The sequence below is a fragment of the Pantherophis guttatus genome, chromosome 5, assembly GCF_059756535.1.
Source record: "Pantherophis guttatus breed Tessera chromosome 5, ASM5975653v1, whole genome shotgun sequence".
NCBI classification, from domain to species: Eukaryota; Metazoa; Chordata; class Lepidosauria; order Squamata; family Colubridae; genus Pantherophis; species Pantherophis guttatus.
Genome location: NC_142067.1, coordinates 50,795,076 through 50,808,472, shown reverse-complemented (window position 1 = coordinate 50,808,472; position 13,397 = coordinate 50,795,076). Strand labels below are relative to the sequence as shown.

Below are 13,397 nucleotides of genomic sequence, written 5' to 3'. Positions count from 1 at the left end.
CTGGTCTACTTTAAGTCATCACAATCATTGCTTCTGATTCGTTCAGGATCAAATATCCTCAATTGGCTAATAATAATAAAGCTTATCCTTAAGATAACAGTTGGATTTTATTCCCTAAAGTCATAAAGTCTCTTGTATATATTTCCATAGCATTTGTTGTACCAAAATGTCTCCTGTAAATTGTAACATAGCATCTCTTAACATATCCTTTCTGATTGAGTATAATAAATCCATTTTCCAATCTCCTTTGATCTTCTTTGAACTCTGAAAAAGTCGAGTTCATCACCAGTCATTTCTATCAACTTTGAGTCTTTAAAATCCATACCTTTCTTGGAGTTCTCTAACCAACTTGTATTTTCCAAATCAACCTCATCTTTCAGGTCTGCCAGCAGCAAATTACATTCCAATATGTCAAGTTGTAAATCTTGTAGCGCATCTGATTATCATCTTTGAGTTGATTTAAAATCATAGTTACTTTATCAAGCTTTTTATCCAAATTTTCAAGTTGAACTTCTAAGTTAGAAAGTATTCTGTTTCTCCAACTTTCCCAAAAAGCTTTATCTTAATATATTGCCCGCATTTTGACTATATTTTGATATAGTTCGTAATACTTCTGTAGTTAAACTTCTACAGTTGAAACTTTTACAGTTGTAAACTGCTCCTCTCAAAGACACAAAAAGCACCATAGCAAATTAGCTTTAAAAAACAAGAGATTTCCCAGCAAAAAATTTCTATCCAAAATTAAAAAAAAAAAAAAGACAATTTTTTAAAATTTATAAAATATAAAATTCCTGTAGTGAAAGTTCAATAGAAATGTAAATCAAATCAGCTCTCTTTCACTATCCAAAGTTTGTCATGTGTTCCATTCGGAAGAAGTGGAAGTTATTTATGGCAGTCAATAAAACAATAAAAAGAACTTTAAAAAGACACTAAGATTCAGCAGGGGGTTAAATTATTCAGCATTCCCAGCTGTTTAACATTTGAAAGTAAAAATAAAAAAGGGAAATATATATATATATCAAAATGTGCTCTTAAAACTCAGGCATTCTTAAAACAGCAGGCAGCAGAAGGAAAAGATGGAAACACAATTTTCTGACTACTATCATTGAGAATTGCTACTTTCAAGGTTTTCTTTTCAGGTAGCTATTCACAGTTGACCAAGGGTCATCTTAAGTCATTCTTAGTAGCTCACTTTCAAATCTGGGAAACCTACTGCCAAAGAATCATCTGGAAAAAAAATTGAGACTGCTTAATGAATAATCATATCTCAGTTTGACTATGTTTTTATCTAATACAGCCAACATACATTGACTTTTCACTGATAATTTGGCAGAAGTTTTAAATGGGTAGGCATTATCTTTTCAGATCAACATTTTACAAATTTTCCCTTATGAACCAGTATAAATATCTTAGTTATGGATACCTTAATGTTTCTGTCTTCAGATAATTTATTTAATATCAAGATAAGGAAGTAGGATGGTTCATTTTCAGTATCTAGAAACTAAGTATTCTTTAATATACTGCTTTACGTTTATTACTCTGCAGGATTGTTGGAGCCATGTAAATGCAAAAAAAGGAGTTCTACCAAAATTATGGACAGTGCTTCAAGAAGGAGGAAGAGGACTTGCTACTGTTATATATCCTAATATCTTGCCATTTATTAGCAAGGTGCCTCATAATGTTGCAGATCCAAAGTTGAATTATTCAACAACATTCTTCACTTCTATAATTAAAGGGTATGATAATTAGCTCATGCTTTTTTAATCAAATAATGGTTATGTGTTTAAAGTTTGTTAAGTTTATATTTTAAGTGTGTGTGTATGTGTAGATAGTATTTGTGTTTTATTTAAAGGGAAAGAACAAGAAATAGTTGAATTTGAAAGCTGCAAATACTAGGTCTTCTGAGAATTGTAATGAAACTGTTGAAATAATATTTTGATGATGATATTTGTAAAATTTCCTCCGTGTAGCATTTTTTTATTTTGTTATGTTTTGGTGCTAATTTTTCAGTTGCTGCCACTAAAAACACCCTATAAATCTAATTATTGACTATAGCATTATTTAATCCAATGTGAATATGGAAATTAACTTAATTAATTAATTGGTAGAAAATAATTAGTTAATTAATTCCTGCCTTTTTTGTTTTTACAAATAAGTCAAGGCGGTGTTCATTCTGATCCTTGATCTTCTGTTTGCTTAGGCTATTCACCGAAAGAGCGATGGTTTGTCGTTCAGAATCTTCAGCAATCATATCAACTTTTATGGAGTGTTTACAATTTACAGTCCTACAGAATATTGGTGAAGAAGAAGAAGAAGTTAAAATACAAGAAATGCTTATAAATATCCAGGTATGTTAGCATGGCAAAAATAAAATATTGGATTATCTTTGAAAGTTTTAATTGATTTTTATATTAATACTAGATTGTTGAGTTCAGTTTGCACCAAATATTAATGGTTTGAACAGTTTCCAGTTGAAATATGCTCTTATGAAGCAACAAAAATGTTATCTGAAAAAAACATGTTTTTCATAAAATTTGCTTCTGTTTGCTCCTCCTATTAAAAATTTCCCCTTTACATGGCAAAGAGGCTTCTATTTTCTCTAATTATATTATTGTTGGATTGTATACAGCATCGACCTGGATACAGGTAATCCTTGATTTAGAACCATTCGTTTAGTGACCGTTTGAAGTTACAGTGGCACTGAAAAAAGTGATGTATGACTGTTTTTCCCACAGTCATATGTTCACAATTCGGATGCTTAACAATTGGCATGTATTTATGACAGTTGCATTGTCCTGAGGTCATATGATCCCTTTTTATGACCTTCTGACAAGCAAAGTCAATGGGGAAGCCAGATTCACTTAACAACCCTGTTACTTACTTAACATCTGTAGAAATTCACTTAACTTTGTCAAGAAAGGTCACAAAATGGAGCAAAATGCATTTAACAACTGTCTTGCTTAGCAACAGAAATTTGGGACTCAAATGTGGTCATAAGTTAAGGACTACCTTCACCTACCTATTCCCTCTGTCCCACTTCTGCTCATGAGATGAACTTTATTCATATGGGCTTGTAAAAAATAACTAAAAATAAAAGGAATATGCTGCATAGGTTGAAACAGTTTTCAGAAAAGGTATTAATACATGTTGAGATTAAAATGCATTTGTTTTTTTCTTTACAGTTAATTCCTCTCATTGATACAGTAATTAAAGAGCCCAAGTTACAAAATGGATCTTTGTTTTATGAGATAGCAGACATGCTGAATGTTTGGAAAACAAAAGCAGAAATAACTAATGATGATAGAACATCCATCACTTTTCAGAGAATGTTATCTAACTTTTGGGATGGCCTTTCAAATATATGTGTGGGACATGTTGCTGTAATGGATGCAGATGAGAAATCGTTGGCTGCTGTGTCTTCTTTGTTGCAAATTCTTCAGAACCCAGAAAACAAGATGAAAACAAGTAGAAAAAAAGCTGTAAATGTAAGATTTGTAGAAGACAGAAAAGTTGAAATTAACGCCGAACGTGAGAATTTTGTTGACATGAGAACTAGCAATGAATCCAGTAATGTTATTCATGAAATTCATAGGAAACATACTTTTCCTCTACAGAATGAATCTTTAGAAGGTTTAGTTTGTAAACTTTCAGAACTAAGCATAGGGTACACCAGCCAACAGACATCTGACCAACACTTAAAGTTCCTCTCTGCTCTACTCAGCACCTTTGCTTCCCATAAAGTTTTCCAGGTGCTTATAGAAGAAAGCGATGATGTTCAGTATGAAAATCCATCTATTCAGTTTCTGCACGAAAAGTTAATTGTTTGGCTGAAAGAAGATTGGAGAAAAGAGACAGACTTCCTGGTTGATATTTTATATAGCATTCTCCATTGCTGCAGCAGTCCCATAGAGAGGGAAAATATTCTCAATGATTTAACAAAGGTACAGTTTTCTTATGCAGTAAATTGATTTTATTAAATTTGTTTTAATGCATTCTGTTAGACTAATTAGCGTTTGGAAGAGTAACATTTGTACTTGCACCTTGGTAGCTATGGCTTATCAAGTAACATGCATAAATGTCTTAATATTTGGAAATAGAATTGCATTAGGACAGTTATAAAATACTTTTAATTATCCTTTAAAAGTATCTGTTTTTTATCTGTTACTAATTTTGCTTATTTATTCATTTCCTGGTACAGTTTATAATCAGTTATATATTTTAAACAATATCATTAAGAGCAGCACAAACACCATCTTGCTAATCAGGGAAGCTGCAAATCAATTAGTATTGAAGTCCCACTTAGCACATTGTAAGCCGCCCTGAGTCTCCGGAGAAGGGCGGCATATAAATCAAATTAAAAAAAAAACCAAAAAAAAAACCAATGTATTTCCTAGGTTTTGGATGGTCAATTAAGAGAGAGCCAACATCTGTCTTCTGAGACATAGTTTCACACTCTAGGTATTGTGAACATTCAGGTTTTTGTATATTTTCACTGGCCATACTTTCTGATAAGACAAATAAAGTACTATGCTTAAGGGCGAAGATTAAGTTTTCTTCAAGTACACATTTTCTGAGATCTAGTTTCACCACAGGCTAAAGAGTCTGTGGTGAGGCATACCCAATGACACTAGATCTCATGAAAATCTAGCCTAGTTTTCATGTTAAATAAAACATGTTATGCATGGGCCATATGTATATACATATTTCTTCAGAAAAGTAGTAGAAATACCAATAGCACTTAGACTTATATACTGCTTCACAGGGCTTTACAGCCCTCTCTAAGCAGTTTACAGAGTCAGCATATTGCCCCCAACAATTTGGGTTCTCATTTTACCCACTTCGGAAGGATGGAAGGCTGAGTCAACCTTGAGCCTGGTGAGATTTGAACTGCCAAATTGCAGGCAGCTGGCAGTTAGCTAAAATAGCCGGCAGTACTGCACTCTAAACACTACGCCACCGTACTACTCAAGACTGTGTTTACAATATTAAGTAGAGCTATGCAGCTGTCTAATTTGTACAGCAAAGGTGATTGAGAGTGTATGTAGATGAAAGTGTTGTACATGTTAGCACCTCCTTAGATCAAATAATTATTTTTCTGAGATTGTGCAGCTAATTTCAAAGCCAGGAAAAAAATGATTTTAAAGGAGTGGCCAGTAGGTATAACATCCATGGCCATTCATTCCCAGATTTCCTTTGAATCCATATCCCTCTCTAATATTACATGATTCTGGGAAATTATCCAGTTTTGTTGTCATGTTTTAATGTTATTTCTTTTTCTTTTCAAGATGGATCTAAAATGGAGTATTCTTCTTCAAATAATCCAAAAGGTACATTCAAATCCCCTCTCCCACCCCCCATTTGCATTTGTATTAGTCTGGGATCCAGAGATGAACTAAGTTGCATCGGTATACATGGACATTTTAGTTGTTCCTTCTACTTATGGCTTGCTGAGTTACTGTTCTGTTGGAGTGAATGAACTCAAATTACTTGGTAGCAAAACCAGCTGTTTCCCCACATTGGCCTGTTTGTGGGTAATTTTTCATTGCATAAATGTTTCTGACTACCAAATATATTTATCTTATTATATTAAAGTGACTGTTTTGGTTACATATTATATAGGTAGATGATTTGGAAATAAACGTTTAAGAAAAATTAGATGAGAACAGCCAAGAGTGCATTGCTTGATTTTTCTTTTCTGCTGCACCTCTGAGAATAGTGAAATGGAAAGGGAATACATCAATTAAAAAGAAGGAAGTGCAAAATATTATCTTTTCCATTTAACCTTCAAGACAGACAGAGAAGATAGCTGATAGTGACATTGGGTCAATCATTTGTCCCAACCCACCTCGCAAGGGTTGATTCCTTTCAAGATGGAACATTTTAAGTATCTTTGATTTAACCAAGTCTTTAAACTGAATATTTAGTATTTTTGATTATAAGTATTTCTCTGCCCGGGGGGAGGGGGGCAGGCACATGCGCACATGCATATCTATCTATCTATCTATCTATCTATCTATCTATCTATCTATCTATCTATCTATCTATCTATCTATCATCTATCTATCTATCTCTTGATCTTACCTTTTATATATAATGCTTTTATGGATCTTATTGATCTGATGCTTTGAAGAGTACATGTTTTTTTGATGCAGATTTTTATAACAAACCAAGAGGTATATTTTGAGATTAAAAGAGTAAACAACTACTTTGAAAAATATTTGTGTATTTTCTAAACCTTAGGCTTGTTCAAGCTCTGAAAAACATTCCTTAAGTTCTACATGGCTAAAAGGAGATGTATTAGGTGAGAAGCTTGTGACTCTGGCCCATGATCTGTGTAACATCAGCTTGAAGATGACAGTAACTTCAGCTGAATCATTTCATTCAGAACAATGGACTCTCCTAAGCTTGGTATTATCTCAGTTAATTAAAAATGGTAAGTGGTACAGACTTTTCTAATGAGTAGTAGACTTCTAGGAGAATTAGAAGGCTAGCTTGCCATGGATAGAAAATTTGAGGCACTGGTGTAGATACGTTAGACAGTATAGTATTTATCATGTGTGCTAATAATAAAAAGCCAAGAGTTTTTTTCAGGACACTAAAAATGAGGACTCAGATAGTAGTAGAGATATGACGGCCGTGGCCAGGGGGGCCTTTTATCAGGTTCGCCTGATTCGCCAGTTGCAGCCCTTTCTGGACCGGGACGCCCTGCGCACAGTCACTCACGCCCTTGTTACCTCCCGGTTGGACTATTGTAATGCTCTCTACATGGGGCTCCCCTTGAAGAGCACTCGGAGGCTCCAACTGGTCCAGAATGCGGCTGCGCGGGTGGTTATGGGTGCAACCGGTTGCGCCCACGTGACACCCCTCCTGCGCGAGCTGCAGTGGCTCCCAGTGGTCTTCCGGTTGCGATTCAAGGTGTTGGTCACCACCTTTAAAGCGCTCCATGGCATAGGACCCGGGTACCTTCGAGACCGACTTCTGCCACCAATAGCCTCCCACCGGCCAGTCCGCTCCCACAGAGAGGGTCTCCTCAGGGTGCCATCGGCCAAGTCATGTTGGCTGGCGACACCCAGGGGGAGGGCCTTCTCTGTGGGAGCCCCAGCCCTGTGGAATGAACTGCCCCCGGAAATTTGTAAGATTTCTGACCTTCGGGTATTTCGCTGCGCACTCAAGACCCTGTTGTTCCGCAAGGCTGGGTTAGCAACATAATTTTAAATTAGATGTTTTAAATTGGGGGTTTTAAATTAAGCCAAATTTATTTAATATTTTTAAATTATTTTAAATCGATGTTTATTCTGTTTTTAAATAGGCTGTACACCGCCCTGAGTCCTTCGGGAGAAGGGCGGTATAGAAATAAAATTATTATTATTAGTAGTAGTAGAGCTGGTGGTTTTATGATTATGTAATGTCTCTTTTAATCCATAGAGTCCTTAATTGGTGAAGTTTATGTTAAAAGAATAATTGACAAACTTCAAGCCGCTCTGTCAAAAGCTAAGGATCTTTCAGAAGCTGGAAATACAGAACTATCAGTGTCTTTCATCTGTGACATAGCCTCCAGTTTTTTCACTTCGGTTAAAGGATGTTTAATGATGCCATCCTCTGAAGATTTATTATTCACTATTTTCCAGTTATGTGCACAGACCCAGGATATAACACGTTTATCAGGTACAGTTGCTTTGTATGTATGACCAATTCCAAATTGATTTTTTGGGTATATTTCTTACCACCTATTTGTAACTAAAAATTGCAAGTTCATATACATACATACATACATACATACATACATACATACATACACATAATAATATACATTTATATATACACATGCTATATATATAAGTATACATAAACACATATACACACATACAGAATCAAATATTACAAAAATGGTGATCATGTTTTCAGGTAGAAATATTGAGAAAATAGAATTTCTGCATTTAAGTGTATGTTTGAATGTACATAATAAATTGTTTAAACAGGAACTAGAATTACACCTTTTTCAATTGAGAAATATGCAGTTTCTTTCAAAAAACAATTTTGGCAGAAACATAAATAATTTAATTCTGTAAAACAGAATAAGGATGGATCAGGCCTGGTACTATTCAGCAAGCAGATACAGCAATGTGTTTTTTTTATTAAAAAAGTTTTACAATTACATTTTCAGCCCATTTTCCCCCCCACCCTCCCTAACCCCCCCTAACCCTCCCTAACCCACCCCTCCCCCCGGACTTCCACAAAATATAATCCAAATCAAAATCCCCTTTTTATAAAACTTGAACCCCTCCAACCCCAATATATTTTCCATCTTAACAAAATCCACATATTTCTATCTCTATTTCTATCTCTATATAACACTTTCAATTAAAAGCAATGTGTTTTTCATGGTTAAGACATCTAATCTGTAATTGAATGCATATTAACTTTTATGAAGTATAAATTGATAAACCTTTTTATCATTTATCCATAAAATACTTTCATTGGAAAATAAAGACATAGCTTTGTTACTTAAGTGATGAAAACATGATTCTGTTCATAAGATTTCAGTTTTACAGCATGATTAATGTGTATCAATTTGTTTAATAGTCAAAATCCAGACTCATTTTTTCTTCATGTAGATTTCCTTGTAAATAAATTGAAGCATACTTGGATGTGTGGCATCACTTCACTTGTGTGTCAGCGTAGCATTCTGCATAAGGAGAGCAGCTTCCTACAGAAATCTGCATTCTGGGTCAAGAACCAGCTTCAGACATCAGTATTGGATATAAAAAGGTAGCTTTAGAATGCACTGCATAATCTATTTGCTCAAAGCTAGCCATTACTCAGATTACTGATAATTTTAAAATATCCTGTAAGTAGGATTTCATATTTCATTCTGAGATCAATATTTATTTTGTTTGAAAGCATGACCACAATTGGGACTGGACTTCCATCATTAAACGATGCGGTTGTTAAGTGAATTATCACTTGACCGTGCACAGCATTATGATCTTTTTTGCTATGGTTGTTATACAAATCATTCAGTTGCTGAGTGAATCTGGCTTTCCCCCTTGATTTTGCTTGTTGAAAGATGGTTGGGAAGGTCGCAAATGGAGATCTCATGATCCCAGGATGCTGCAACTCTTGTAAATGTATACTGGTTGTCAAGTGCTGGAATCATGAACATGTGACTATGGGGATGCTGGATTGGTCATAAGTGCAAGGACCGGTCATGTCACCTTTTTCAACAGCTTCATAACTTCAGACTAAATGAATGGTGGTGCCGCCCTGAGTCTTCGGAGAGGGGCGGCAAATAAATTGAATAAATTAAATTAAATTAAATTAAATTAATTAAATTATTAAATTAAATTAAATTATGGACTACCTGAACTTCATTTTTCCCATCCCATTTTGGTTCTTGTTCCTTTTGTTATAAAATAAGTTTTATTGAGATAAAGTGACTAGTAATCACTTAATAAACTTTACCATTGTCAGCTTTTACCACACTGCCTTGTCTTCCATGGATATTCTGTATGTTCTGTTGTGTTGTTGTTAAAATGCGTAGGCTGCCAAATCATCCAGATTTACCTTCCAAATCATTACAGAAATTATTTTATGCTCATTTATGCCTGAGGTTTGCTCTGGCTCATTTTACTAAATGATGGTTTCATTGTTAATCTTAGTCAGATTGCATCTATATATGTGTTTTTCGTATGAACAGGTGTTTTGCTATCTGAATTCTGTATCAAGCAAAAAGTTGGTTTATTTTCAGTTTGCAGGTTTTGATCTCTGTGGTCAATAATTTGTTGACTACATTGCTAGAAGCTGAAGATGTTTCTGCTTGTGTTCTGAATGATTATGTTGAATGGCTTACTCCAACTCAGACTGAATGGGAAAAGATGCGGGAATCTCTGTCCACTGAGGTATGTAAGCTAAAGCAAAATTGATACACGGTAGAGTAATCTTCAATATATTTTACCTGCTTAGATTTTTTTCATCTAAGGATCCTGCATTAATTATTCTAAGCTTAAAATAAATGAAAGGTGTAAGAATTGCTTTCAACATACTCATTTGAAATATATTTTAAGTATAGCAATAATAATTTTCTCCATGTATGAAATATACTTTACATATATAATTATACATTATATTTATAATGTATATTTTATTTATGTGTAATGTAAATATATCCCTTGACAATTAGTGCTATATCTAGCTTTAATTATCATGAATTAAATGTTAAATCTTCATAAAATTTTATATAAGTATGGAATGAAATTTTGCTTTTCTCAAAGGAAGATATAATACTTTAATGTATGTTTTTTTATATGTCATTACAGTGGTTGAGGAAACCACTTCTGGAAGGAAGACTAAGTATTAATTGTGAATTACCTGGAATAGATCATAAATTTTCTATCCCAGCTAAACTTCCAAGTCATCTTTGTACTGCAGCTCTGCTTAGTAGAATGGCATTATTGATACTGGAAAAGAAGGCTGTGTTTGAAAATTCTGAAATAGAAAGAAGAAAAATTGATAATATCAGTAAGTGATAGCAAAAAAATAATAATAATTAAACCTGTGTGTGACAATCTATTATATTCTTTTTTTCTGTTATTGCCATTTTGCCAAATAGAAATGTGACTTATGTTACATTAAATATATAATAAAATTATATTTAAAATTCAGGGGTTGATAATGACCTATTGGGATAAATAATTGAATGTCACAACCCATATATTATGATGGAACAGCCCTGTTTTGCATTAATTAATAGGTGCCATCCACATTGATATTTCCAGGTTCTAAGCCAGGATTTCTCAACTAGAGAAATGAAACCCGAGTGTTCTGCTACAAGTCACTATGGGTTCATCAAGAGAATATGATTGAAAAAAAATGTTTTTTTAAACTTATCTACGCCATGTAATGCTCGTGCTTGTGGCAGTGTAATTTTTACCCCCTGTGACTTAGCTGTGGGCATATTGCTTTGCTGTTGGGACATGAAAACAATTCATTTCTAACCTACACAACTCAAAATGTTTACAATCTGAATTGTGTAGATTAAAAGTGAATAGTTTTGTGTGGTTTTAATATTTTTTCCAATTTTTATACAGGGGTTTCCTAAGATCTGAAAATTATTTTAAGGCTTTCTCCAAGTTAAAAAGGTTGAGAAAGACTACTCTATGCCAGTGTTTTCTTACTTAATAAAACCATAAAGAGTTAAATAAGTGTATATATCTAATTAGTTACTGTTAAATTATAGCAATATAATATATATTTGTGTTTTTCTAGTTGTAGAACAGCTGTATGCCTTACAGTGGATTGAAGAATTAGCAAACCCATCTGGTTTGCTACTTGAATTTCTTCATAATACTGAAGTAATGAAAATTTCACATGAAAATTTCTATCTACTCAATATTTCCCAACTTTTACAAATATTGTTCAATAGGTAAGTATTGAAGGAAAAATATGTATTTCTCATAAGGCTTTTATTAGAAATCATCTTGATTTATTTATTATAAATGTACATAGTGCCTTTATATAAACAATTATCGCCTAAAATAAATACAAATGATTTTATTGTACTCATATATAAACCATGTTAATCTTAGAAATTTTGTATTCTTTGTAGATCAAAAGAGAGTGGACGACTTTGGGCTTTAACAATGGTTAAATTGATAAATACAAAAAACTTTGCACCCTCTGAGATTAAAGCACTTTTTGATTCATTTGAGAGGTACGATAGATAGTAAATTGGGACTATGTGGGAACTATAATTTTTTGTCCTACTATTAGTGATTAAATCAAGACAGGAAAAAAGGCTGTATAGAATGTTTTCCATTGCAAACAGAGATGATGTTGCTATTATCATTATTGGTCTCAAACAGAAGAAACTTTGTCCTTTTCTGTAGAGCTGAACATGTGTATGTATGTATGTGTCTGTTTTTATATGTGTGTATTTGTATACACATATATACATAGGATAATAATAGTTGTCTATTGCATCTGAATCTTATATTAACTAATAGCCAACAGTAACACACACACCTTCAATTCTCTAATGGCTTTTTATCCTATATTACTTAACATCTAGACCCATGACTGTTTCAGATAAATGGTGCAGCTGTCCAAAATGTCTTACTTTCTTGTGTTTTGCTGCTCATAAGAGTTCTGCATATAACGATCTCTCTCATTCTGATTTTTGAATTTTTTTATCAATATAAAAAGCTTTATACTGATTCCCTAATTTTCTTTTTCCCATGAACAGCTTTTTCCCATTAACTGAAGGAAACCTGCATACACTTCAGAGTCTGTCTCCAGTTTTATCCGAGGAAGATAAGGAAGAACTTGTCATTAGATTCACAGCTAAACTAATGACATGTAATGGAACTGATCTCTTCGGTACTGAGGGTCAGTGTCTTAAATAATTTCTCCAATGCTACATTGAGTTGGAAGAGGTAGGACGTTTAGTGCACACAATCACATATTTATTTGCAATTAATAATTGCAAAACTATTTTAATGGATCTTGTTACTTTACTAGAATTGTCAGTATTCAATTTTGATCACTAAAAACTTTTCTTTTTGTTTTCTTATACTCTAAGACATTTGATAACTTATTAAACTGATATTTCACACAATTCAGGAGCATTTGGATATCTTGGCATTTTAAATTCCTGCTTGAATACTCAAGATACTGATTATGGAGAAGTAATGGCTGGAATATTGAAGGTCATCGTATCTTGGCGCAGTGATTATGAAGATAGTTTTCTTTTCAGCTGGTGAATTATTTAATTTTCTTATTTTTCAAAGATAATTCATAGAATAACAAATAGGTTTGCTCACATTATAATAGTTGAATTTTATTTATTTTAATCTACGATTTTAGTCCAATAATTGGAAGCTTGTCTTGTATCAGGTTTGTCAAACTGGTCCTCTATAGATGTTCTAGCATTTGAATGCATTTTGTTTTAGAAAAGACATCATGTGTAACAGGAATAAGAGTGCATCTTAATACACTCTTATTGTTCACAGATTATAATGAGTATTACACTTTTAAAAAAACTTGTACAATCAATTATTTCATTAAATATATTCAATTTTTTTGATTGAAAGCTGCAATTGTGATACAAAAGAACTTAATTTCAGTATATACTTTTGTGGTTTGAGAATGTTGATTTTTACCAGAGAGATAGCTTAATATATCTCATAAGACAAGCTGAGCTGTCCATAAATCAGGTACTGTTTGTGGAGTTCTTGGTACTCTCTAAGCTTGATTATTTGCTTGTAGATGTTTCATTACCCAACCAGATAACATCATGTTTTTTGGTGTTGGGTATTGAAACATTTGCAAGCAAACAACTAAGCTCACAGAGTACCAATAATTCCACACTGCAATACTGTACTGCAGATACTTTTTTCTTT

General features: G+C 33.4%; 1 protein-coding gene across 1 annotated transcript in view; it reads left to right on the top strand.

The window, feature by feature from the left end:
- Positions 1-13,397, top strand: part of LTN1 (listerin E3 ubiquitin protein ligase 1) — a 31,549-nt gene that overhangs the window by 8,221 nt on the left and 9,931 nt on the right. The window contains exons 8-20 of the mRNA XM_034428638.3: positions 1,546-1,736; positions 2,201-2,348; positions 3,183-3,941; positions 5,286-5,327; positions 6,241-6,433; positions 7,426-7,665; positions 8,616-8,769; positions 9,749-9,899; positions 10,317-10,518; positions 11,266-11,422; positions 11,606-11,710; positions 12,242-12,384; positions 12,619-12,754. Coding sequence (XP_034284529.2) covers positions 1,546-1,736; positions 2,201-2,348; positions 3,183-3,941; positions 5,286-5,327; positions 6,241-6,433; positions 7,426-7,665; positions 8,616-8,769; positions 9,749-9,899; positions 10,317-10,518; positions 11,266-11,422; positions 11,606-11,710; positions 12,242-12,384; positions 12,619-12,754 — 2,621 coding nt within the window. The remainder of the gene's footprint in view (positions 1-1,545; positions 1,737-2,200; positions 2,349-3,182; positions 3,942-5,285; positions 5,328-6,240; positions 6,434-7,425; positions 7,666-8,615; positions 8,770-9,748; positions 9,900-10,316; positions 10,519-11,265; positions 11,423-11,605; positions 11,711-12,241; positions 12,385-12,618; positions 12,755-13,397) is intronic.